Below are 27,500 nucleotides of genomic sequence, written 5' to 3' on the forward strand. Positions count from 1 at the left end.
TGAGGGCGCGGTGAGTTCTTTCGACCATGCCGTTTGCCGCGGGGTTGTATGCCGTGGTGGTGTGGAGCGTTGTCCCCATCAGGTTCGCCAAAGCGAGCCATATTTCTGAGAGGAAAGCGGGGCCTCTGTCTGTCGTGATGTCGTCAGGAACGCCAAACCTGCTCACCCAGCTTGACAGGAGGGCTTCGGCGCATGCTTGAGTCGTAGCTTCGGTCATCGGCGATGCCTCCAACCACCTTGTGGAGCGATCGATGATCGTAAGCAGATAGCGAGCAGATCCAGAGGGGGGCAATGGTCCCACGACGTCGATGTGTATGTGACCGAAACGTCTTTTTGGCTGGGGGAAATCGCCTACCCCCGATTCGGTGTGACGGCTGACTTTGCTTGACTGGCAGTTGATGCATGACTTCACCCATTCCCGGGCGTCCTTTTTTATCCCTGGCCAGACGAACTTCTCAGACAGAAGGCGAGCGGTGGTGCGTCCTGAGGGGTGTGAAAGTCCATGGATGATATCGAATATTTTCCTTCTGCAGGAGGCTGGTATCCAGGGACGTGGGCGGCCGGTGCTGGTGTCGCAAAGAATAGTTACTCCTGCTGGTCCGAGGGGAATCACACTTATCTTGAGCGCGGATGGCCCCGTCAGGTGATCCTGTGCTTCTCGGTCGGTGCGTTGTTCGGTTGCGAGATTGGCGTAGTCGATTCTCAGGTGGATTGCGTCAATTTCAATCCTTGAAAGGGCGTCCGCGACTGGATTTTTCTTTCCTGGGACGTAACGTATGGTGCACCCGAATTCGGCGATTGTTGCGAGATGACGTTGTTGTCGGGAGGACCATGCGTCAGTCAATTTCGTAAAAGCATGTACGAGGGGTTGATGGTCCGTCGCGATTGTGAAGGGAGTGCCCTCCAAGATGTGCCTGAAGTGGCGGACGGCGAGGTAGACGGCGAGGAGTTCCCTATCGAAGGTGCTGTATCTTGTTTCGGCAGGTTTCAATTTCTTGCTGAAGAATGCCAGCGGTCGAGGAGAACCATCGACGAGTTGCTCCAGCACAGCCCCACAGGCGACGTTGCTGGCGTCGGTCGTTAGTCGCAGGGGCGCGTTGTCGTCGAAATGAGCCAGGGTGGTGGCATTCGCGAGGGCATCCTTCGTCCGGGCGAATGCCTGTTGCTGGGGCAAACTCCAATCGAGTTTTTTCGCTTTTCCTTTCAGGACGTTGTCGAGGGGTGACAGGGTTTGTGCGATGTTGGGGATGAAGCGCCTATAGTAATTGACCATCCCCAGGAACTCCTGAAGTTGGCGGATGGTCGTAGGTATCGGGAACTTTCTGATGGCGTCGACCTTGGTTGTCAGGGGTTTTACCCCGCACGAGGATACGCGGTGACCAAGGAAATCCACTCCTTCCGCACCGAACGTGCATTTGTCAAAACGTACGACCAGGCCGTTCTCCTGTAGGCGTTTGAGGACGGTGCGGACGTGCCTCCGGTGTTCCTCCTTGGTTTTCGAGAATATCAGGATGACGTCGACGTAGCAGACGCAGAAAGGTAGGTCACCCAGAATGCTATCCATTAGTCGTTGGAAGGTCGCCCCGGCGTTGCGTAGACCGAAGGTTGAGTATGCGAAGGTGTAGGATCCAAACGGCGTTACAATGGCAGTTTTCGGGATGTCTTCCGGATATATGGGGACCTGGAAGTAAGACTTGAGGAGGTCCATCTTGGTAAAATACTTCGCGCCGTGCAACGCGTTCGTTAGGTTGGACAGCGGGTAGTGATCGGGCGTTGTAATGAGGTTGAGGTGCCTGTAGTCGCCGCAAGGTCTCCAGGACCCGTCCGGCTTTTTTACCATGTGTAGGGGCGATGCCCAGGGGCTCGATGCTTTCTTACAGATACCCATGCGTTCCATGTCCTCAAAGGCGCGTTTGGCATCCTTCAGTTTCTGGGGCGGTAGGCGGCGGAATTTGGCGTGAGTAGGAGGTCCTGTCGTTGCGATGTGGTGGTAGATCCCGTGCTTGGACGGGGAACCTGGTGAGTGTCGGAGCTCGGGCTTGAAAACCTCAGGAAATTCTTGTAGGAGGTCAGCGTAGGGGTGCGTCGTTACGGCGGATACGGACATTGTTGCAGGGCCGTGTTCTAGGGCGCGGGACTGGCAGGTTCCCGTGTCGATGAGACGTTTGTTAGCGACATCGACGAGGAGTCCGTGGTGGGCGAGGAAATCCGCACCGAGGAGGGGGCGATTGACGTCAGCGATGGCGAAGGGCCAAGAATACGAACGGCCCATGATAGATATCTTGAGGGTCCTAATCCCATAGCACCGTATGGGAGATCCGTTGGCGGCGATGAGTGAGGGAGCGTTTTTGTCGGGACCACGGTCTAGGTCGGACTTGGAAGGTGGGAACGTTGACTGCATTGCGCCGGTGTCTACCATGAGTCTACGGTTGGAAATGGTATCGAGGATATAGAAACCATTCTTGTTTTGGTTACCTGCGGCTGCGATGGTGGCAGGTGGATGCTTCTGGCGTCGTCTTCTAGGGGAAACTGCATGGTGCTCTACATTTCTTGGCGTCGCTGCCGAACTGTTGGTGGTAGAAGCACCATGCTGGGTTAGTCCTAGGGTTCGGTCGTGTTGGTTGCGGCGGTTTCTTTCTTGATAGAACGTTGATCTCGTCGTCCTCAGGGGCCGTTGCCGAGGAGTCTATGGAAGAGCAGCTGCTGAAGGAGGAGAACGAAGGCGGTGTTGTCGATGATGCTCCGAGGCGAGATGCTTTGGAGGCCTCGTGGAGCTTCTGAGCCTTCGACAGGAGTTCGTTCATCGGGAGCGTGTCGGCATCTGTCAATCGGGCCCTTACGTCCTGTGGTAGGCGTCGAAGAAAGATCTCGCGAGATAAGCTAATCTCACGTCGTCGGCCGTTGCTGTCTGTTTCGGGGAGCAAGAGCAGGCTGGTTAACTCGTCCCACGCCTCGACAGGAGAGGTGTCACCCATGGGCTTGCCGGCGAGGTCCAGGACTTTCTGTGCCCTTGCTGAGACGGAGAGGGAGTAGATACCGATGAGTTTCGTTCTCAGGTCGTCGTATGAAACTTGGCCAGCCTGGGCGTCGAGCCATGGGGAAATCTTGTCGAATACCTCTTCAGGTATGGAGGTGAGAACGATGTCAGCCTTGGCGCAGGAGTCGCTGAGTCTAGCGACACGGAAGAGTACGTCTGCTCTCAGGAACCAGGAAGCGGTGTTGTGTTGAGAAAAGGGCGGCAGTTTGACTTTGGGCGTGGAGGTGAGGCCGTTGGGTGCGATGGGTGTGTTGCTTCCTGCATCGTGGCCAGACGACGAGTCGGCGAAGAGATGAAAAGTTGATATGTTGGTTAAGCTCATCCTACTGCCTTACATGCACTGAAGTGTGGGAGAACCAAAGGCAGGCTCATGCCTAAGGTAACGGAGTATAGAGAAGGTAGCACGGCCGTAATAAGTCCATTAATGGCAAAGCCAAAACCGCTGATGCTACTTTCAACTCCGGGGTCACCAGTTGTAAGGACAGTGAGACAAGCGTCACCAAGATCAACTGATACTTTATTCAAATGTGCATGGGAGTATATTACAAGATGTGGACGGAAAGGTAGGATAGCGCTGGCGCCAAATCAGAATGAATTGCCCGCCAAAATATATGTGTTTTCTTACACTTACAAATACAGTATACGAATTATGAGTTAACAGAAACATGTAATGAAATGATACATATGTCAAAATGTAGCTCTGATAGAGCGGAATACATATACGTGGGAAACCACGGTGTGGCGAAAGGAGAATTCAAATAAATGAGCAGTTTGTTGATTTTCTGGACGACGAAGGGAGCGGTGTCCTTACAGTATATTTAGTGTGAAGTTTTTGATTAGTTGTAAGTGTGATTATTTTGATTGTGATTGTGATTTTTTTTGGTTTATGTTGAGCGTTTTAGTTTGTTAAGGAAATGTAGTTTTAAGGTTATGTTTTGTTTTTGTTGCCCTTCAGTCTAAGAGTCCAGTTTATGATAACGTAAGGGGAAAGTTTGTGTTGTTGAAACAATTGTCAGTAGGTGTGATTCAGGGTGTGGGGCTTGTTCTTGCAACATCCCGCCACAAAAACCTATGATAACTCCTTAATAAATTACTACACATAATTACACATGACAATAATGCACTCTAAATTAGATAATAGACATGTAAAAAAGAATACCGTATTTTCCGTGTGATAAGACACACTTTTTTCCACGAAAATTGACCCCCAAAACCACCCTGCGTCTTAACACTTGAGAAAAAGTTGTATAAGGGAGTTTGACACCCTTCAAACATCCAACTACTGACATACAAGTACTCAAACTGACGAGAGATATAATATAACCCTAAAATTATCATTCCTGTGTAATAAATTCATCTATTTTTATATTGCACTTCCTTTCATGAAGTACAGTAGCAATTTTTTTCTTTTTTTATTTTTCTTTTGTAATCAGCTGATGACTCACTAACCCCCTTCTACAAGCAAACATGCCAGTTAATGGTCTTGGAGCAGACGACGCTATGACATAGTTGTTTATGAAGTATATAAAATATCAACAAAATATGAGAAAATAGATATTATCTATTTTCTCATATTTGGTTGATATTTTGTAATAAAGCAATATATTGATAATGACTTTGTTGCCTGAGTTACGAAATAATACAAACAGACGTTTGCTGAATACGACCTTGGGAAAAACTTAGTTTGTTCATTGCAGTATTATCAATTTGCAGAAAAGTAACTAGACCTAGAATCACATAAACAGTAGCAAAATTATTCCACCTAAAAGAATGTCTAGATTTCTTTAATCCATAATTACATTTTGTGTGTGAAAATTTCTAGGCTATATGAGGAATTTTGGAAATAGTACTAGAATTTTACCTCATTAAAAAAATTTTATGCACCTTTGGTAACGCTGCTTTCATGTAAACAACACTTGAAACACCAAACACTCTGACTTAATGTGTAGTTGTGGTGGAAACTAAGACTGCTTTAGTGGTTTCTTATATGAATATGTAATAAAATTGGGATAATTGGCATATAGCTAATTAATATTAACTTAAATATTTCAGAATTCACCGAAAATAAAAAAAATTACTGTGCGAGACAATAATCACGCTAGAGTTGCTGACTAGGGATTTGTGCTAAGAAATTTTTACAATCTTAATTTTTTTTCTAAAACTGCCTTGCTAATTTGAGGGTGCGTCTTACCACTTGTAGCGTTTTATGACACGGGAAATACGGTAATTATAAAGCAATAATAAATAAGAAACGGGTTTTTAGCGTCACTTTACCTTAGAAAGTCCAGCGCCGGTGTCGGTCTTGCTATGCAGAGAGGAGACGGACGGGCGGTGAGGAGGTAGAGAGGGTGACTACAATAAACGTACACTACCGTAACTTATTCTAACTTACACTAAGTGAACTTTAACCTAACTTAGCTTATTTATCTTTTTTATTTTTATATTTTATATTTTTTTTACATTTTCTTTTTTTCTTTTTGATGATTAATTTTAATCACTTTCACTCTACACTAAAAATTGATTGAATTTTTTTCTCTCCAATCTTTGCCGTTTTCTTTGTTTCACTTTCTTTCACTTCACTCTTTGCCGTTTTCTTTGAACCACTTCCTTCCTCTTCATCACGAGTTCGCTTCGTAGTTTTTTTAAAGAAGCTATTGATAGAAAGTTGCTTGGTACAGCTTTTCAGAATGTTTCGAAAATAAGTTAGGGAAACATCATCAAACTGCACAACTACACGACAAACCTGCAATTTTTTTGGATGGTATTTGTCGATGAAGTCGACCACGTCTTGATATTTTCCTAACACCTCTTTTATTTGCGCCGAACCTAACACATGTTCTACCTCCTCGATCCCTTCCTTGTCATCACTCATGTGCTCAGACATAGCATGGAGTTCCATGAGCTCCCCTGTAGTAAGTTCGTCGTGATGTTCTTTTGCAAGTTCACTCACGCGGACGTGGGCCACGCTCATGCTTTTCAATAATTCCTTGCTTTACTTCTAAAGAAAGCAATTCCTTATTCCCTTTCTTACCACTACCACTTGCAAAACTAAGCCTTTTAGGACCCATGATTTACGTAAAATAACGTAAAAGGATGAACGTAAAAAATCACGATTAAAACACAGTTAATAGCAGAATGCACAGGGCACAACCACACGAAGCCGACGAGAACAGAGGAATATCCCAAGCCACGCTAATTGAGGGTCCCTCCGAGATAAAAATGCTGCCTTCTATCGGCGGAAATAAAAAATACATCCGGCGCTATGAGTACCATCTACGTGTACGGGTATTGTTTACTTCGGTTGTCGAAAAAGTATTCGGGTGTAGAGTAGGAACGTGTTCGAATTGTACTTCGCGTGTCTAAAAATTCGGATACAACCGGTACGATGAAAATTGTTTACTTTGTGTGTTGAAATAAACTTTGGGTGTAGAGTCGAAAAATTGCTCGAATTTTACTTCAGGTGTTGGAAAATTCGGATGTAGATACGTTCGTGTGTAGAGGTTCCACTGTATGTATGTGTGTGTATATATATATATATATATATATATATATATATATATATATATATATATATATATATATATATATATATATATATATATATGTGTGTGTGTGTGTGTGTGTGTGTGTGTGAGTAAAAGTCACAGGGAAAAAGCATTCGGGTGTAGAGTAGGAACGTGTTCGAATTGTACTTCACGTGTCTAAAAATTCGGATACAACCGGTACGATGAAAATTGCTTACTTTGTGTGTCGAAATAAAATTCGGGTGTAGGGTCGAAAAATTGCTAGAATTCTACTTCAGGTGTTGGAAAATTCGGATGAAGATACGTTCGTGTGTAGAGATTCCACTGTATGTATACATATATATACATATATATATATATATATATATATATATATATATATATATATGTGTGTGTGTGTGTGTGTGTGTGAGAGTAAAAATCACAGGGAAACATGATGCTCAGATGCAAAAGAAACACAGGGAAAATTAAAATATGAAATATAAGATTAAGTCCTGACTAGTTTCATTATACTTCTTCAGAGGACCGATTTATTAAACGAGGTTTCTTTACATCTTATATCTACAGTAAACGTACGAACATACATATAGAGACTTATAGAACAATGACGCTCCCATACCAGCTACCTGCGCTGTTATCAGGTGTTTCCTGGGCCCAGATCAAACTTCATTAGACACCTGCCAGAAAGGGTAATTTCTGGTGACCGGTAAATTCTCATTTTGACTTTCAATATAATTTCTTTATATCAATAATGGTAGCCTTATCCAAATAAATATATAAGCCAAATTATATGTACAGTATATACAACATATCTATATACATAAATATATACATAGACATACATACATATACAGATACTGTACAGGCATTCATATACAGACACATGCATAAATATATACATACACATACATGTGTACACATACAGGTATACATGTTTGATGTTTCTTTCCAATAAGTTATTTGAATGAACCAATTTCTTTGCACATGACCAATTAATAGTTATATTTCTATCTCTAACGTGGGCAAAGAATGCATTATTATCTTGAGCATATCTGACACTTTTCTTATGTTATTCAATTCTCTTTTCTAGGGCTTTACCAGTTTGACCAATTAGAATTTTTCACATGAATAGCATGAAATACGATATACACATTCCTTGGTAATGTCAGGAGAATTCTTTATTAAGGCTGTTTTTATTGTATTGCTACTCTTAAATGCTACATTTACATTGATTTTTTGCAAAAGTTGGGGAATTTCTTTAAAAGAATTATCATAAGGCAGTACAAGTAAATTTTGTGTATTGTAGCTCTACCTGTTATCATTACCAAAAAAGGTCTTTTTTGCTGTTCTTTGTGCATCATCTAACACAATTTCAGGGTACTTCAGTTTCTTACCTATTGCTCTAATCTCCTTTATTTCATCATCAATATATTCAGGGCTGCAGACCCTAAATGATCTTAAAAACATAGAAGTAAATACAGATTTTTTTTTAACTTTGTTGCTTTGATTTGAGTAGTAATGGACATACAGTATGCAGAGATATATGGGTAGAGGATGGATAGGCTGTTTTTACTGTTGGAGCCCTTGGGCTTATAGCATTCTGCTTTTTTAACTAGGGTTGTAGCTTGGCAAGTATTAATGATAATAATAATAATAATAATAATAATAATAATAATAATAATAATAATAATAAAAATAATAATAATAAAAATAATAAACAAGGTAAACCTGTATTCTTCTAAATATCAAACACCCATTATTGATACATAGCAACTATAAAATAGAGTATAATAAAAATGAATAACTAAACAGTACCATATACTACACACACACACAAATAAATAAACAGCTTATTCACTCCTAGATAGGTTTGTTATCTAGTTGGTTTAGGAAGAACCCTTTTTCTTTTATCATGGTCAAGCTTTGGACTTCTTGAAGAAATAGCATTGAATTTTAGGTAAATGCTGTTGAAATAATAAAGCTTTATAAAGTGTCTCAAGACTTGAAATATTCAACAACTTAATGTTCTTACCTAAAGCACCTTCTCTCGTTAAATGAGTTTGCATATCAATCCCAGCTAGTGATCCTTGAAGAGCTATTTGCCCAAGGTTATTTACAAGTTTTACTCCTATATTTTCAATTTTCAGTTGAGTTTTCTGTTGAGATAAAATGAATGTTATATTAAGTTCAATTTAGAATAATATAATTTTTTCAAAGCTTAATAAATTGAAATTCATCAAACTTTTACATGTTTTCGTAATACAGATCAATATTTCCACGAAAACAGTAAATGAAAAGGATAAGACATCTACCAAAATTTATAAAGTACTTGAAAAGAATTCTCAAACACAAAAGGAACACAATTAAACCACTTCATGTTGAAATTAGAGGTGGAAATAAAGGTTATCTACCGTAAACCAATGACCACCATTGAACACTTTATAACATCTTGAACAATTCCCATCATATGTAGGCTACTATTATCACCCTTATCAACATGGAAATGTCTATATGAGGATTTTTCTTTATGAAATTATTTATCTCCATTTTCTTCGGCCCTTTATTCTCTATGCCTGAAATCCAATAGGGTTCTTCATCTACCCACTTTCCCATGATTTCCTGTTTGGCACCCCATCTCATCACATGTCTAAACCATCTTAATCTTTGAATTATCAGTCCTTTACTACATTCTCTAGAAATCACATTTCTTTTTCAATATCTCCATATACCATATTGCCAACGGGAAAAGCATAACAGTCACAGTTTACAAGAGTGATAAATGACTGATAAGGCCATGAAAAAAAACAGGCCAAGCCTAGAAACAAACATTTCACTGTAGTGATTTCTATAGATTACCAGAAAACAGTCCATTCCTGTGAAACAGAAAACAAACAAATATGGAGTCCTAAGTGTAGTGATTGTCCAAAGACTAATAAATTCACGAGAGCGAGTGTAAAATTTGCTATGTTACACAAGATACATTATGTGCCATTGAAAAACATTACAAAACACTTCAGTAAACCTTAACTTGTCCAAGTGCTGTATGATCCAAGGACATTGCTGGAATTTGTTAGAAATTGGTCATGAAGGAAACGACTGAACCTAATATGAATACATTAAGAAATTTTAGTGTTGTCCAGTAGCAGTGAGAGAAAACCACTGAATGATCTTTCTGATAAGAAGGGGAGTAGAAATGTACTGTATTGCAAATGGAAATATATTAATTAACTGGAAATATCAGAAGTAAGACTTTTTTTATGTGCTATATTTAAATTTAGTACAATAGTAGATTTTCACTGTGGAAACAATGAGCCATATAGAGTTTTTATAAGGTAACTGACAATCCATTAATCTTTCCGTGGTAATTTATAACTTCTGCATTTTGACACTTTATACATTAATGTTTTGAACAATATTGTACTGTATTATCAATATACAAACTAAAGTCAAGACCAAATATCCAAACTTCATGACCAGAGTCTGTGTTTTCTGTTCAACATTGGAAATCGAAGGAAGTGTATCACATGAACCAAAGCCTTTGATAATACATGTTGCAAATTATGTTTATTAAATAAATATTTTTTCTAAAAGATCAAATTTATTTTTACCAGCAAGATGACTGTTTCCTTGCAGCTTAGCCCATTATAGTCTTTCTTTTTATTTACTAAATTAATTTTATCAGATTTGAGCTTTTCAGAATTTATTTTTGGAGTAACTCTGTAAAGAGTACCGCTAGATTGGAGTCAGCATACTGACTGATAATGTCATAGGGAAGTTCTAAGATTATCACCGAGTCCCCTTGCCCAGAATGAAATCAAGGGGGTATGCCAAGAACCTATTTCACTTTGATTTCTTTCTTTTCCCCAGACCTCTGGGGCAATCCACAGCAGTGGTGTTAATGTGTGGTCGGCATGCTGACAATAGACAGTCTGTGTGCTACGTTCAGCCACAGTCCGCAAACCACTACAATAATAAAAGGAAAGTTAAAGGAGGTTTATATCATCGAGAGTGGTGATTTAATATTAAGGTTAACATCTCAGCAAATAAGGCACAAGCTATTGCTTGGAGGGATATAAGGATACAGGCTACCATCTTGGTCTTCTGCCTTGCAAATCTTAAGTGTGTAAAAGAGTGTCTAAAAGATTGCAAGAATTATGAAGTAGAAGACTCTAAAGTAATAAAAGGATTTGAAGCTCTACGAGGTGATCTTGAATCTGAGAGGAGGTGTGTACCTTAATGAATAGTGCACTAGAACCAGTAGTCAACTGAGTTATGCTCATGTTTGAAACAGGGCAGGCTAGGACTAAAATATAACACTGAATTTAAAACTTAATGGCATTGTACTAAAGAAAATAATGATGCTAATGTCTTAGTGAGCTCAGAATTATCAAAATTAACTTGTTAGGCTGTAGCACAGTCAATGGTTACAGCGGCATTATCGCTTTCATTTCCTCTATAAGCTTCTTAGCTTAGCATTCTCAGGAATACCCCTAAACTAAGAAGTAAGCTTCTTTCAAGCTTTAAACTTTAGATCATGATCACACAAAAACAATTCTTAAGCACAAAGTGCAGCAATTTCTAACATATCTGGCAAAGGCATCTTAAAAACACTAAAATCAGTATAAAACAAATAGCAATTTATAACATATCTGGCAAAGGCATCTTAAAAACACTAAAATCAGTATAAAACAAATAGCAATTTATAACATATCTGGCAAAGGCATTTTAAAAACACTAAAATCAGTATAAAACAAATAAAATACAAGACACCTGGAGCAAAGGAGTACACGTCCTTTTGTTCAATGTCGACTTTCAGACTAAAGAAACTATCCAACATGAGCAGTATATTGTTGTTATGATACAGTACTTGTCTCATTGTTTCACTAAAGGCATTAGTATATTGGAAATAAATAAGATAGGAAAATTTCTTAATTTTAAAGAGTAAAGTTGACATTCCAAGCTTTCAGAAATGAAAGCAATATGAACATCATGTGAGATTCATAAATATAAGAAATTTAATTATAAAAATTCTGTTTATAATGGTCCTAAAACTATTAATCCATTTCTCAGTTATTATTAAGGTACCTAGAAAAAATCTACTTTTAGCCTGAATATTTGTGGATTAACAATGAAAATCAGTTTCTGGTTAGACACATTAGCTGAGAAGTCAAGATACTTTAACACTGACACTTTCATAAACTTCTTACAAACAATTTTTTTACATTAAATTACCATAAATGAAAAAAAAAACTATGTACAGAATGGTAACAAAATGATTAAAGTGTACCCTAAACATAAGAACGTAGGATATAAGAACTCTCTAAGTTCAATCTACTGATGAAGGTAGAGATCACCTAGCAGAACTGGATCAGTTGCCAATGGGCTTTATAAAAGTTAATCAAGATTCTGCAATCCTACCTGAAAGTTACACTGGTTTGTAACCCAACTGTATTCTCTAGGGCCTGTCACGGCCCTCCCCCTTTGATGAAGGGATTATCTAAATGGAAGACAGCCTGTGAATAGTGTTTTACAAACGCCCTTGTTAGATATACGACACCAACAAGGTGCTCGCGCGAGGGTTGTAACCTCTGCATTCCATGCTTTTAATTTTCTCTGGTATATTTGGAAGATTTATATCAGAAAAAGTACGAAGAAGGACTTTTTCACCGGCCGTCACAGGTCTCTCCCCAGAAATAGATTTTCCCTTCGTCAAAATCCCTTTTATAAAAGACCTTGACCATCTTTAGTGGCTAGACCCCTAAATTAGAGAACTTCTACTTTGCTCCTCATAGATTGTTGCAAAAGATAAGTAAACCTGACAAAGCTATCTTGCTTGGAGATTTCAATGCTTGTATTTGGAAGAAGTGTCTGTGGGAAGGTGCCTTAAGTTATCGTGACAGTGGCAATATGAATACTAATGGTTCAGACTCCTCTCCCTATGCATTGACCATGATCTTTTACAATAAACAAAATATTCCTGCTTCAGGACAAGTTAAAAGATTGGAGAGACCTATTTAGTAGACGAGCTACACATGAATATACTATCTACAGGAGCTCGGCACGTGGAGACCTTACAAGTGAGGATTGCTTGCGTGTGTATCTTACATACTGGAACCTTGCATGTGTAGATCTAATGCATAGAGATCAGACGCGTGAGAGACTTAGGACAAAAAGCTCTAAAATCTGTAGCCTTAACAGGTGATCCAATGTTTTCAGAAAATTGTGCATGTAAGAGTGACAGTAACCATGCACGTGAAGGACAGCATAAGTATGGAGGAGACCATGCACACAGAGACGTATAAGGCTGATGAGATGATAAAGCTCACGTAGCACTATCACCTGAAGATCGTATGCATGAAGATATTTGTGTAGGTGTAGAATCTTCACAATGGCATCTCACAAATACAGTATAAGCGTACATGAGCATGAAGATTTAGTGTAGTCTCCTAGGGTGCAGGGATAAGAAGATCTCTCTTCTCCTCAGCTTTGAGATGTCCCTGAAGTCTCGTCATTCGACAAAGAGAGGACATGATGTGTGTCTGAAGCTTGAGCAGAGAAGTCTCCCTACGAAACACAGTACTACCCCTGTCAAACTTATGTGAAAGGGATGAAGGAGCAGGCTGGGCACATGTAAAATGTTTCTTCTTTTCCTCCAGGAGATAGAAGGACCCAGGAGACTCAGCAGTACAGGAAGAGATTGAAGAAATTGAATTGGGAGGAGAGGAAAGGCAAGTCATTTCTTCCTCTTCTCATGAGTCTTGGTCAAAAATTTTCTTTCCAAAGACAAGGATCAACAATCAACTATACCTTCTGTAGGCAGGGCCTGGATGGAGGGAATCACTTCAGGAACTCTTTCTGCAAGGATAGGATGAAGGCACAGCAGCAGAAGACTTGGGAGTCCTAGCAATAGCTAGAACTTACAGCATCTTTTCTTTGACAGAAAGTACTCCAGTCCTAAGGAAGGCTACAAGATCCTTAGGGCCAGATCCTTAGAAGCGTCATCTTCGGTGATTACCCGGGCAGGCTCACTATGAGACGGGCATGAAATTCCTCCTTTACTTGGAGAAGGAGATAAGTCCGTCTTACCTGCCGCTTGCCCTGAGTGCAGGTCTCGGTCATTATCCCTATTCGGGTACCTGCCTGAGGTAGACGGAGAAGGAGAAGAAGCTCGAGTACCAGAAGAAGCCCCCGAAGGCCAAGAATCTCACTTAAACTTCTTCCTCCTCCCCTACTCTGACCAATGCAAAGGCAGTCATTCCCTACAGTCATCACAAGGGGTGGACTGCATGCAGTTATGACCCTGTAAAATTAGCATAGAGAATGGGGATCCACCTCAGTCCTGCTCATGAACCTGTCGCACTTGTGGCCAGGAATACAAGCACAGGCCCGCATGCTTACACATGGATTCTCCAAAGTCAGTCAAGCATAATTATTCTGAAAAAAAAAAGAAAACTAATTTTTAAAGACAGCAGAGTTTTGATAGCACAAAGTATGTCCTTACTGTTCACTGGCTGAAGTAAAAGTGGCAACTCAGTCTAATGGCAAGTGGCAGGGCTTCCCCACCACCCACCAGTAACTACTGACACCTTGTTCTAAATCTTAACAACAGAGTTCAAGCTTCACTGAAATCATACTCCAATTAAAGGACGAGGGTTTTTATTCATGTAGGACCAAAAAGGTATAAAATAAAACTACTCAACACTCACCAAAGGAAAGAAAAGCCAATATCTGTATAACATTACATCCAGAGATGGCTTTTTTGCACCAAATTGCTGAGGAGGACTGGTCATAGGTGTGGCTGCTAAGGCTTTTTGCTCTAGGAAAGTTAGCATGCGATCACGTATTGTCACCTGTGGCTCACTAAGATGCACCGATATGTTCTGAAAGAATTTGAAGACTTTAACTAACAGAACAGGTATTTTATGTTTAGAATATGTGTGAAAACTCAAATAATATGAACATAGGCAATTCAAGACTGAAACTGTTATAAGAGAGCAAGATACATTTTAAAATACATGAATTTTTTTTCTTGTAATACATCAATAAGGAATAATAAGTTACATACCTCCATGGCTGCTACAGTTTCTGCATTAGCTTCCACAGAAAATTTGAGTGAAAACATAGACTCAATTAGCGAGGGATCTTTTTCAGTGCTGAGTGTCCCACCACTTGGATGTTTTTTCTCATCTCCCTCACTCACATGTTGTAGGACTTTGAAGTGAGCACCACTAATGTCAACTTTCAACTATAATAGATATAAAAGGATAAAATTTTGTAGGATAATTAGAATGTTTCACTAATACATATCAAGAATATCAGCAACATAATAACAATAGGTTTCAGGATAGATGAGTGATATGACAGATATCCTGGGTAGATACAGTAAAACCTCAAGGACCTTGACTTCCTGAAGTTCTGTAAAGATTTATTGCTATGAATCTCACATGAAGTTCTCATAACTTCCTACTCAAAGCTCACTAGTGTTGATGTAAATCATAAAAATTAAATTTACCTTTTTCCCTCAATTCAATAGCCTTATCCCCATAGTATAATGCTACAAATTATATGGCGTAAAACAATGCAAGTGGCATGGGTAAGCCCTATACAATGGATTTTGATCAAAGTGAAAAATCTATTTTTGGGTGAGAGGGCCATGTCGTCCTGATGGAAGGGTTCCTATAGGTAGCCTTCTAAGGGATATTTGCTACAGTTATACTCCAAGAGAATTAAACCAAAGGGCTCCAGGATTCCAATTCCTGGCGCGAGTATCCAATAAAGAATATCGTATAATATCAGGGGACATATTCTAGATACGACACATGGCAATCTTCACCCTGAATAGATTTAATGCTTCGATGTATGGGGGAAGAGTGGCAAAGAAAGGGATGCCGTTCTAGGTACCCCGTGGATCTCCTTACCTACTACTACCGCGACGCCATTCCTATTCTTACCGTTAAGCGGAAATGGCCACAGATAAAGTAATTTTGGGAGGGATCAGTAAAAGGGTGGGTTCCATCAGGACAACATGGCCCTCTCACTCAAAAACAGATTTTTCACTTTGATCAAAATCCGTTTTTTGGGCTCAGGCCATGTCGTGCTGATAGAAGTATACTAGAGAATTGTCTTGAAATTGCTATTAGCTGTGGGTTTGTGTTTGTGGCTTCTACCTTGAATAGATTTCCTTATCTGGTCTACTAGACCTATATGTGAAATTCCAGAGATCTGTCACGTCCACTAAACCTGGAGCTGGTTTAGTGCTTCCTGCCCCCAGCAGGGAAATGTCGATATCGACAATAAGGATTCAAGGTTTGTATTTCCCGTTGGAACAAAAAGGAAAACATTGAAGCATACCTTTTTACTTACCTTAAGAATGTAAGTTTTATTCCTCTAGAAAACATTATTGTGATTTCAAGGATCTAAGCCCCATACAGGGGTTTTGTGAAACTCTAGCGTACTTTATTAGCTTATAACTGAGGGAGCAGTAATAAGACGCAAATACGGTTACGTATTTTATTATGCAACTAAATTATCAAATGTAGTTACAACAAAGTATGAATCTGATCCAGCATTACAACACACCAAACCACATATTTTCTAGTGTAGAAAAAATATACAAATACATTATCAGAATAATGCCACTCAATAAAGATGTGAAACCAAATCTATCTGTTATAGTCAGATGTTCGGAAATGCATAAACAATGTAACGAAAACGTTCACTCGGCACTAGTGCATTGATCAGATATGCACCTACACGGAACAGTATGTCACCCATAGTTATGATCTGCACTAGTGGGTAGGTATACCCATGCACCCGATGCACTGTAAAGTCCCAAAACAGTCCACTGTTCATCGCAGCACTAGACGACGGGTTTAATCACACTACCCGCCGCCACCACAGAGTGTTTTATCTCATGTACTTGCTTCGCGTAATGTTTGTAGAAGACCCTGGATGATTTCCAACCAGTGTATGAGCTGAGTCTCTCAGAGTCCATATGTTGAAAGAAGTTCAACTAAGAAGCAACTTTCCTCGGATCGTGACCTGAGGGTGTACTGTCATGATCCGCTATGCAAATAAAGTAGGTGAGTTTCGCTCTCAGTTGTCTTAAAGATAGGTTTGATCCTGAAGTTTCGCCTCTGAAGAGCTGTCCTCCTTTGAAGTTTAAAGTTCTTCAAAGACAGACCTTAAGACACTCTCCTGGGCACAGAGAGGCATCTTCCTTCAATGGTCAGATTCTCCAAGGCCCCCACCTCATGGTGGGTAGCTCATTCTTGGCAAGAAAGGCAGGATCGGGAAACAGGTTCAGTTCTCCTGAGTCCAAGAACTGAATATGGCCTTTGTTTCTGGATAAGGCCACTATTTCACTAACTCTAGCCCCTGAGGCTATTGCGAACAGAAAAATGACTTTCTGTGTTAAATCCTTTGGAGTACAGTCCTCATTGTCCAGATTCGAAGCATAGTGCAAGTCTTTGTCCAAAGACCACGTGATGGGCTTTGGTGGGGCTGCAGGCTAAGGTCTAGCGCATGCTTTTGGGATCTTATTAAAGATTTCACCGGAGAGGTCCACCTCAAAAGCGTACAGAAGTAGTCTAGCCAAGGCCGATTTACAAGAAGTAATTGTAGAAGATGCTAGGCCTTCTTCGTGGAGGTGTATAAAGAATGCAAGACAGAAATCTATCGATATCTCTGTCGGTTTTCTTGCTTTCATAAAGGTCACCTATTTCTTCCATGACGTTCACCTATTTCTTCCATGACATTTCGTATTGCCTCCTAGCCGAACGTTTCTTGTACTCCTTGATGAAATCAACTTTATCCTTTGAGATTCCGAATCTTTTGTTCGCTGCTAAGGCGAGAAAATCATGAGATGTAGGTTGCCGGTTCTTGAGGATGAAGCGTAGACGGTCGACTTCTGGACCAGTTGAGACAGCACTGGATTTGGCAGTGGAAACAGCTTCAGTTTCAACTCTATGACTAGAGGAAACCAATTGCTTTTGGGCCACTTGGGGGCTACTACTGCTGCTGTCCCTCTGAAGGATCTTAGCTTGTCGAAGGACTCTTAACCGGAGATTGGTTGGTGGATACAGGTAAATGTGATTCCACCTGTTCCAGTCGAGGGACATGGCATCCATCGCTTCTGCTTGAGGGTCCAGGTAAGGGGCTACGTAACGAGATAGTTTCTTGTTGTCGCTCGTTAGTTCTCAGCGATGTGTCATCGTGTGCCTAATGTATTTCCTCTCCCAGGCCATTGCTGAGACCTCTGTCAGTATTAACATTCACTTTCCTTGATAGGGAAGATACAAGGTAGAGAAACTCGAGAAACTAAAGTTAGAGTTAGTAAGTAGCTTATACTAACATTATCCACCTGCAGTACTGTATTAATACCGTTTGGGTATTGTAAGTCCCTGATGATCAAGGAAAATCATCTGGGTGTTGAGGGAGTACTCAGCCTCAACAGAATATCATGGTCTCAACAATCGTCTGTGATAGGAAACACAGATTATGTTAGAAATCATATGTACTACTGTATAGTTATATACAGTAGTTTGCCGGCAGTCACTGTCGGTATTGGGTTAGTACCTGACGGTGCTAACCGAAAGAAAGAGAGAAAGATTAAGAAGGAGAATTTCCTACTATTATGAATGGACATAACAGCGGGAAGTGTAGGGGGACTCTAAGTCCGCCAACTGTTCCCTTACTAGAATGAAAGTTCCAATGGAAGGGGAAAGAATCTATTAGATTCTGGCTCCCACCCATCTACAAATAGCCTGTCGCCGGCAATGAAGTCAGCAGCAAGGAATGTGGATGGCAACTCAAGAGAGAGCTGAGGATTTTCCAAAATATGTTAGATTTTCCGCCGGAAGCCGTCAGAAGCCGTCTCAGTCCTTCCCCAATCTTATCAACTTCTTATGAAGGAAGGGAAGTCAGGGGGAAGGTGGTAGTGAGACGACAGAACTAACTGCCGCCGGCAGGACACCTGCCGGTAACGCAATCATCCTAGCAAGCCGGGTGATTGTCAGAATACCGGTGAAAGAATCTTGTGACGGCACGCCATCACTAAAGGACAGAGGGGGGAAGGGGTTGAGGGTCTTACAGTTCCCTGTTATAAGAGAAGAGATGGCGGCAGGTATGTCGCCTTCCTCAAAACAATGAGCTGGGGAAGCATTGCTTCCTGTGCTGACGACGTTGTCTTCGGCAAGATAAGGGCACCCCGAGTATGTCACTATCTGAATCAAAGCCGGAGGCAGGAAGAACATCGTTCTACTCGACGGCAATGAAGAGAGACAGTGGTTGCCACCTATGACGGCGGCGTCACTCGGAGAGGGAGGAAGGGTTTAGCCTCTTCTCTCTCGAGAGAATAATTATCATAGCTTGTCTATAGATTCTAGAGAATGTAACATCTCATTCGAACCGAGAAGAAACGATAAGGGTGAGGCTAAATAGGGGGAATTACTTTAATAACGTATATATGAGCAAGAGTAGCCTTGTTCTGGTAGGAGCCCTGGCAAAGGTAATCGTTACCACCGGGGTTCTCGCCCGCATACGATAAGTAAAGTCACATAATAGAAAAAGGATAATTTTCATGTATGCAATATCACATCTTACATAACTTGCCTAACTAGCTAATATAATAGCTTAAAACTGGGAAGTGTCGCCCTACTATCTAAATAATATGCGAGAATGTAACGGGCGACAGCAGTCGTAAAATAGCTGCCTCCGGTCTCGGCAAAGCTCACCCAAACACACTTAGATTATTGAAATTTAACTGTGAAAAGGGAGACTAAAATTACACTCAGGAAAGAATTAATACTCAACTTTCCAGATGAGGAGGATGCTGGAGATTGCATGTTGAAAAAACTTGAAAAAACACCAGGCTAAGAGGAAGCACAACACTCTTAGCAGGCTACAAGAATAGGAATGGCATCATGGTAGTAGTAGGGAAGGAGATCCACCGGGTACCTAGAACGGGGGTCTATTCGGGGTGAAGATTGCCATGTGTCGTATCTAGAATAGGTCCCCTGATATTATACGATATCCTTTATTGGATACTCGTGCCAGGAGTTGGAATCCTGGAGACCTTTGGTTTAATTCTCTTGGAGTATCACTGTAGCAAATATCCCTTAGAAGGCTACCTGTAGGAACCCTTCCATCAGCACGACATGGCCTGAGCCCAAAAAATAAGGTATTCGCGTCGCCCTCACAAAGGGCAGTTTTTCTATCATGGCTCTGCACTTTTCCAGAATGTTGTTTATTGTTTATTAAAATGTTAGTTAGATTTAGCTTAGGGATGTTTTCACCTGGTTTTGCAATGCATTTGTGTTAATTGTTCAAGTGGGTTGTTGCTAAAGGATAAGGATCTTCATTTATTTTGTGTCATGTGTTGTGAGAAACAACATGACCTAAATTCTAAATATTCAGGATATGAGAGCTTACCAGATTCTTATGAAGAAATATGTTAGGCTTTTGTCTAAACAAGTTTGTGAGGAATAAACATAAGAGGAAAGTAAATTTTAAATCGGGAGCATCCAAAGAAGACTAGGCTAGGGAATTTATGTGGAATTTAGGTAGGGATGAGGATGTTACTGTTCAGGTTATTACCAGACTTTTTGAAGTTGCAGTAGATGATTAACTTTAATTTTTCTTTACTTATAGAAAATGTTGCTTTGTTCATGCAATGTGAGAAGAATGCCTTCTGGCAGAGGCATTGCACTCAGCCTTATCAGCCCTGATCTATACCTTAGACTAACTCCTTGTGTATTCTCTAAAGATAATTTTCCTCACTACAGGGGATTTTGTACATAATCATCATATATGATGGTTATTCATTAAACACTAGAGAGCCGCTTCCAAATACGCATAATATACACTGCATATACCAAATGTGCACACATGTGCAAGACATGGCTGGCATCATATGTTCTCCTCTGAGTATTTTTTCTGGGCAAATCTTATGCTCTTGGCTTATTTAGTCATTATCTCTAACACTGCATTTTCAGCATTATTATACTGTAACATAAAAATTGTGAATATATAAAGGAGCAGACAAAGAAATATGAACAAAAGTGCAGCAAACTTTTACTTACAAATACCATATCGAATATAAGAAAACTGATAATCTAGTCCTTGGCTTATAGAAAATAGAAGAATTAGTGTTGTGGAATGCTAAAATAAAGTTTTCCCTGGACGTTTCGACAAAAAGTAAATTAATATATACTGTACCCAGGTTAGATAATTGTTGCATAATCAACCAGAATTTATGCGAATAAACAAAAAGGAGTCTTTAGAAATAAAAAAGATAATTTTCATTAAAAAACTATTTTAAATATAAATGTTTGCCAGGCCAAAATAGCAACGATATGAACTTCCAAAATTACAAGACAGAGGTCATGAGTCCCGCTTCTTAAAGGTTGTGGAGAATGCCTAACCGTATGGTATTGGGAGGCAGCAGAAAAAAAGTTCCTCACATGTTCGCTGATGAATAAAAAGATCAGTCAAGTACAGTATATACTAGCGACGTGGTGGCCTCAGCTCCGGTATCAGTGTTAGTTCTCAGCGATGTGTCATCGTGTGCCTAATGTAATCTTGCATAAGAGGTACTGTGATGGATTCAATAAAGTCAGAATCCATAGGTCATCCTTATATTCACTAAGTTACTGCTGTGCATGTAGATACACTGACCCTAGAGCAGGTAGGACAACATTGCTTTGGTATTTTCTTATCATATTGGATACCGTTCCAGCCTCTCACAGGAAAGTTCTTGAAGTCTTTCTTGCTAAGTTTCAGGACAAAGAATGATTTCAAGGCAAAGTCTTTTCTTTTTTCCACCTTTCCTCATTATGGAGAAAGGTTGATGGTGCGTCGATGGATAATTTTCTTTGTCTGATTAGGCCATTTAAGTTTTATATAGCTAAGGATATTAGCATTAGGAACATAGTTCCTAATTGTTTTTGTAGCGCTATGGTGCAAGGTCGACATCTATCCAAAAATTTTCGTATCTTCATTATTTAGAACTTGATTACTGAAGCTCATGTTGAATTAGATCCAGGTCAAGTGTGGGACTTGCAGGTTTGGGATCATGATATCACAAGCGTGGCTACTTCTCTTAATTTCTATAGAAATCTTTGTCTGCAAGGATGTTTGGCAGCAGTTCTGTGGCATACCAAATCTGTTGTAGCTGAGCAATGATTAAGGGAAGTCTGGTTTTCTTATTAGAGTTGCTGAGTGTTGGGTCATATGTCAGCTAAAGATGATTTTTTTAGAGTAAATAGTTTTTGGCATGTTTATTTTGGGGTAATTCGTATTGATTATGACGTCAAAGTTTGTATTGGCTTATGGCCCTCTTGGCAATTTTAATCATCTTTTTCACAATGTGGAATAACGCAATTTTGCAAAAGTTCTCTCTAGCAAACTGGGAATTTACAAGCCTCTGGAAATAGGAGAGGAGACTTGACTGATTGGTTGCAGTCTTGGGTCTATATTGCACAATTGCCCTTCTTTAGAGGGTAAGATTCAGCATTGTGAGCCTCACGTGAGATTAACAGAAATAAATTAATTTTGATAATAAAATGTATTATTTCTATAATCACATGGGGTTCATATAATTCTCTCCCCTTGCCTCCCCACTGATTAGTGAAGTCAAGAGGTTGTTGAAAGGGATTTGGCTTTGTATACTGAAAAGGGTTTACTCACTTAATTCTCATTGTAATACGATGTCATATAATCTATAATAGTACTGTATACTAGAAGGGTGAGGCTCATGTAAGGAAAGAAAGAGAACTTTAATTTTTATGAAAGACCTCAAAATAAGCAAGCCTTTAGTCATGTGAACCTAAGGTGAGTATAGAAATAAAATGCGTGACTAAAATTCCATTTTTTGTTCCTTTTTTACCTCAGAAGCTAAAGATAACAAAATAAATATTAGTAATGGAAAAATAATGGATTAAGTCAGATACCAATAAACAATTCAATAGTACCGTACATAAATTTTACCGTCATATCATTTAAACTTGTTAGCATTAAAAAGGCTATATCAAACAATATGGGGAAAATACTTGGACAATTAGTAAAAATTGTTAGCAATTCCTCAATTATTAAAATATAGTGACTTTTAAAAGAAAATATATAAGAAGGATGAGAGGAACATAGGATCTTATTTCACCGTAGATCAAGTTCTAAAATTAAATCAGTATAAAAAACTATTGCAATACTTTTTCATTCATTCAACCATAATTGATAATTTCATGGATTGGTCCCAGACCAGGAAAGCTACATACGCCCCTCTGAGTCCTGGCATTTTGAGAATTCAAAGCATATGCATAACATAAAATGTATAGCGAGTCAGTTAGAGCTGTATTTTTTAAAAATAAATTCTAAGTAAACGACAGCAATAATTATTTAATCCTAAATTATTAAAAAAAATAATTTTCTAGAGGTTGAGTAAATAAATTTACATTTGCTGAGTAGGTTTCTATAGCATTACAATGTTACTACCTAAAGGTCTTGAAACTAAAATGAAAATACTTTTGTAATATACATACCAATATCTTTATGAGACAAAACTTTAAATTTTTTTCTAAAGTGAATCAAATATAGTAAATTTTAAAAGTAACTTGTATTTTTTCAAGCTATACAAACCTGAGCCCTTTAAAATAAGGATATGTCTTCAGCCAAGATGGAATGGCTACTGAATCTGTTAATGAGGTAGTTAATGACATGTGGTTACTTCAGGAGAGTGGCCCCACCCCACCTGTTGGAAGGGCTTGACCTTTGGCTCAAGACTGAGAGGGATGATTGAGGAATTTTAACTTTATAAGGATCAGGTTTGTATAACTAGGAAAAATCCAAATTATTTAAAAAAATTTTGTTTTGTTCCTATGCATAAAGAAACCTTTCATTCATTAAAATAGGGAGAATCACTAATTAGTGGGTCGAAAGTCCCCCTGAAACTAAACTAGTTGGCACTTTTTTTCCCTGGATGTGTCAAGTCTGCCTGGTCTCATGTGGAAGCAGAGATGACTCCAACAACCTTCTCTCTATCATAAGAATGGACACGCTGATAGGCCTTGGTCTGTTCACGAGGATTGGTACATGGTCAAAGGATAGCAGTCCAGAATAATATAACTGGCATATAATGATCATTGCTTTGTTATATATTCCACCTCACTTGTTTAGTGAGATGTCCTGAAGGACACTAATTACCCTATGTCTTTGCCAGGTTGCCTAATGGCCAGACAAGCATCCCCCTACTCTCAGCAGCAGGAGAGGGGGAACGATGGCATCAGTATTACCCTCTCCCTCCCTATTCCCACTTCCTGGAGAGAACAGGTTAGGTGGTTCAAAATGGTAGTGAATGAACAGGCTTCCTTTGGGAGGAAGAGGTTACAGAGTCTAAGAAAGGCCCTGGAACCCTTCCTTGCACCTGATCCTACAGGCATAGCCAAAACCCTTGTAAAGATCCTTTCAAAAGGCCAAAGAGTCATGCAAAGCAGCTTTCCACTTCTCCAGTGCCGCCTGCATGCGACTCCTTGGGAGGAGAGACGTGGCTTCCCACACTGACATGTTCCATAGAACTTGGGCTACCTCTGAACCAACCTGTTTTAGGAATCAGAACACCAAGACCACCTTGCTCTTCAAAACACAGTTACCTCATTGGTTTAATGAATGGCATGCATGGAAGGTCAATGACTTCCCATCAGACAGTACGAGACTCTTGTACTTCTCCTAAGACTCCGGGGTTGATAACTTAGTTGATTTTGCTAAGTATATCACTGTGCCTGACCACTGGTCAAGCCAATAAAATGCTTGGAGGGAAGCCACAGTAGATAATTCCATGGCTTCAGGCTCAGCGGCTAAGAATGACGTGCCTTCCAGCTTGGGACTGTCCACGGAGAGTTCCCAGTCACTGCGCATACTGACGGGTCAACCTGAAGAGGTTATAACGCAGTTTTCTCTACTGCATTGAACATTCTCTGAGTTGAGAGTGCTAGTGGCAAGATCTTGTTTCACTGAATGGAAGCAAAAGAGGTCTCAGATCTACAAATCTGATCATCAACTCGATGTAGGGCCAAACTATCCAGATCTAACTAGAACTTTGAGGGACACCAAAATGCCAATCAATGGGCATAATTTCTTCCCAAAGTTGGAACCAAGGTCCGTTTCACTCATGAATGAGTGGAAGAACGTTCACAAAAAACACTCAGACTCTGGACTGTCTGCCTCTGTTGGTATTGGGCCAATGTCTGGTACCTTAGGGGCAGATGAATTCCTCATACCCTGAAACCTAGCCGGGGCAAAGGGTGTGGCAGGCTGCTTTGGAGATTCACTTTCCCCCACAAATACAAGCACTCTGACCAAAAGACATACCAAGAAATGTAATCAGGGATTGATGACAGGCCAGGATGACTAACAACAGTGGGGAAAGGTTCCCTGACACTAATCAAGCAGAGACAGTAGTAGTTCAGGAAGATCGCACGAGCACCACTGGCACTTCCACCACCAGCTCGTGGTTGGCGACTGCAAGCAAGTGCACAATGACAGCATTGACATCATCTCCAGATGGGGTACTAAAAATACCATGACCAGAGGAGGGAACAGAAGTCCACTGTACAGGTAGGAAAATTGAGGGAGGGCATCAATGCTCCTCCAACACATGGTATACAGACCTTTGACCCGCCTGGTTACTGGCTTAGCCAGGGAAACCCGGTCCACATGCTGTGACATGGGGGTCCTGTGGATGGGCCTAGGGATGACGATACATTGGGCCTTGGCTTCTAGGGTGTCATTAACCAGGACCCCAAGTAAGAGAGGTGGTGTTGTAAGTAGCCATTTCCTTACGACTAAGACTGGCCTTCCTAGACTTCTTCCTTCTCTCCTTAGAAGGAACATCAAAATCAGAGTTGGAAGACAAAGAGGAGTTGGAGGAGAAAAATGCACACATTTGTTCATCTTACCCTCCCTCACCTCAGGTTCCATTAGCAGGTTAGTCAAGGTCTGAGCAATCATTTATGACGACAGTCCTCCGACGGGAGAATAACGTACTGGTTGCTCCAACAGGAATCACAACACTGAGAAACACTGTCATGAGGGAGGAGGAAGGTACACTTACCAGGGCTTGCAACACAAACACAGGGACTGGGGTCACTGGCACAGAGTGGGAGGGGAATACAGGTTCTGGAACCAAAGGCATAGGGGCCGCGATGACAGACACAGGGGAGTGACAAACGTGGTATCAAATGAATACCAGGCACCGGGGCAACACACACTGTGGGTTCTGGTCCCATAACAAACTTATACCCACCTTGGGAGCAGCACCAACTCGCGCTGTAGCCTTCTGTACTTCAGGCATAGGCATTGTTATAGATGAGCGAGCCTTAGCATTCCCTTTGGGATTGAGGATCACCTGGGGAATCACTACTGGAGACATCACTGAGGTAACATCAACACCATTCATCCCTGGCGTCACCACATGAGACAATGACACTGGGGAGACCAGGAGTGAGGTAGTCTTAGCTATTATCTTCCTTAAAAAAAGACATAGAAAGGAGACCGAAAAACCAGCCGATTCAGATCCGATATCTACTCATTTCTATTGTATACTCCCTGGGAACTGAGCCAGGGATATATATACAGAAGCCACAGCAGCAGTTGCAATCAATGTGGAAATGAAAGAAATAAGAAACTTCCTCAGTGTCTTCATGACTATTGCCAATACAGACACCTAAGAGTGGCCTTAAGAAACTTCCTCAGTGTCTTCATGACTATTGCCAATACAGACACCTAAGAGTGGCCTTAAGAAACTTCCTCAGTGTCTTCATGACTATTGCCAATACAGACACCTAAGAGTGGCCTTAAGAAACTTCCTCAGTGTCTTCATGACTATTGCCAATACAGACACCTAAGAGTGGCCTTAGTTCTCTTGTTCCCCTTCAAATCATATGCTTGCCACAGCACAGGAAGCCATGATCTGCCCTTGACACATGGGGATGATCAACAGTCAGTTTAGCTATAAATCAATTGTGGTATCCACCCTTTCTTTGGCCAGTACAAATCTCTTGCTTCACATCCATCATATACAAGAGTACCTAACATTCAATTCATGAAATATAAAAGAAAAAAATCAAAGCATTTAGTTATGTTGAAACTTTGCATCTGTACTTGTTTCAGGCGGACAAAAGTGAAGAGCTTCCAAGAGCCGGGTAATCAGGGCTACTCACCCGCGGACACAACTTGTTCTTCTTACCTACCTAGTTAATGAATTTAACAGCTGTTCCAGCTCTTTCAAAGACATTTTCCTTTTTAAATGATGAAAAGTTTATATACGCATAGGAACAAATAAAATAGACCAGGGAACATATAATCAGGAGACAGGCGATGAATCAGGCCATGAACAGTCTCGTTCAGTGTCTGGGAAGCAATACCTTGTGCCAGAGGAAGACTGATCCTATGTACACTCCCTCGAGTGAACAGATAGGGTCATTGGTTGGCCTAGCTCGGGACTCAGATGCTTAGAGTGGAAACCAATCACAGACTTGCTCGGCACAGTCCAGGACATCCTAATACGTACAACCTTTACTGAGCAGTGGCATCTCTTCTTATAGAGGTACTAAAGTACCACATGAAATAATAGACTGAAGCAATCATCATCGACCACGTAAACAGCAAAGGAGACTGCTCAAGAGCCTTAATCCCTTAACTGATTGGCCTACATCTGGGTGATCAGCCCCGCATGGGACTAATCAGCTGTTGGCACAAATTATCAACCCCACACAAGACAGATTGGCCTCCCTGGACTCCTTTATATTATTTTTCTTCTTTGAATAATTCTCTAAATTCAGAGGGGATGTAGAAAAGGAGAATAGATTCCCATGACAGAGTATCCTTACTCTTAATTGCCTAGGAGTTGGTTTTTGATTGAGAAGCACTATCACCTCTTACCAGCGTAA

General features: G+C 40.6%; 1 protein-coding gene across 1 annotated transcript in view; it reads right to left on the reverse strand.

Annotated features, from left to right (window-relative positions):
• LOC137652750 (protein hobbit-like) overlaps positions 1–27,500 on the reverse strand; it is a 175,095-nt gene that overhangs the window by 16,942 nt on the left and 130,653 nt on the right. The window contains exons 6-8 of the mRNA XM_068386156.1: positions 14,627–14,806; positions 14,268–14,441; positions 8,594–8,717 (exon numbers count right to left, since the gene is read on the reverse strand). Of these exons, the coding sequence (XP_068242257.1) occupies positions 8,594–8,717; positions 14,268–14,441; positions 14,627–14,806 (478 nt within the window). The remainder of the gene's footprint in view (positions 1–8,593; positions 8,718–14,267; positions 14,442–14,626; positions 14,807–27,500) is intronic.

This window comes from Palaemon carinicauda, chromosome 14, assembly GCF_036898095.1.
Source record: "Palaemon carinicauda isolate YSFRI2023 chromosome 14, ASM3689809v2, whole genome shotgun sequence".
In the NCBI taxonomy this organism is placed as follows: domain Eukaryota; kingdom Metazoa; phylum Arthropoda; class Malacostraca; order Decapoda; family Palaemonidae; genus Palaemon; species Palaemon carinicauda.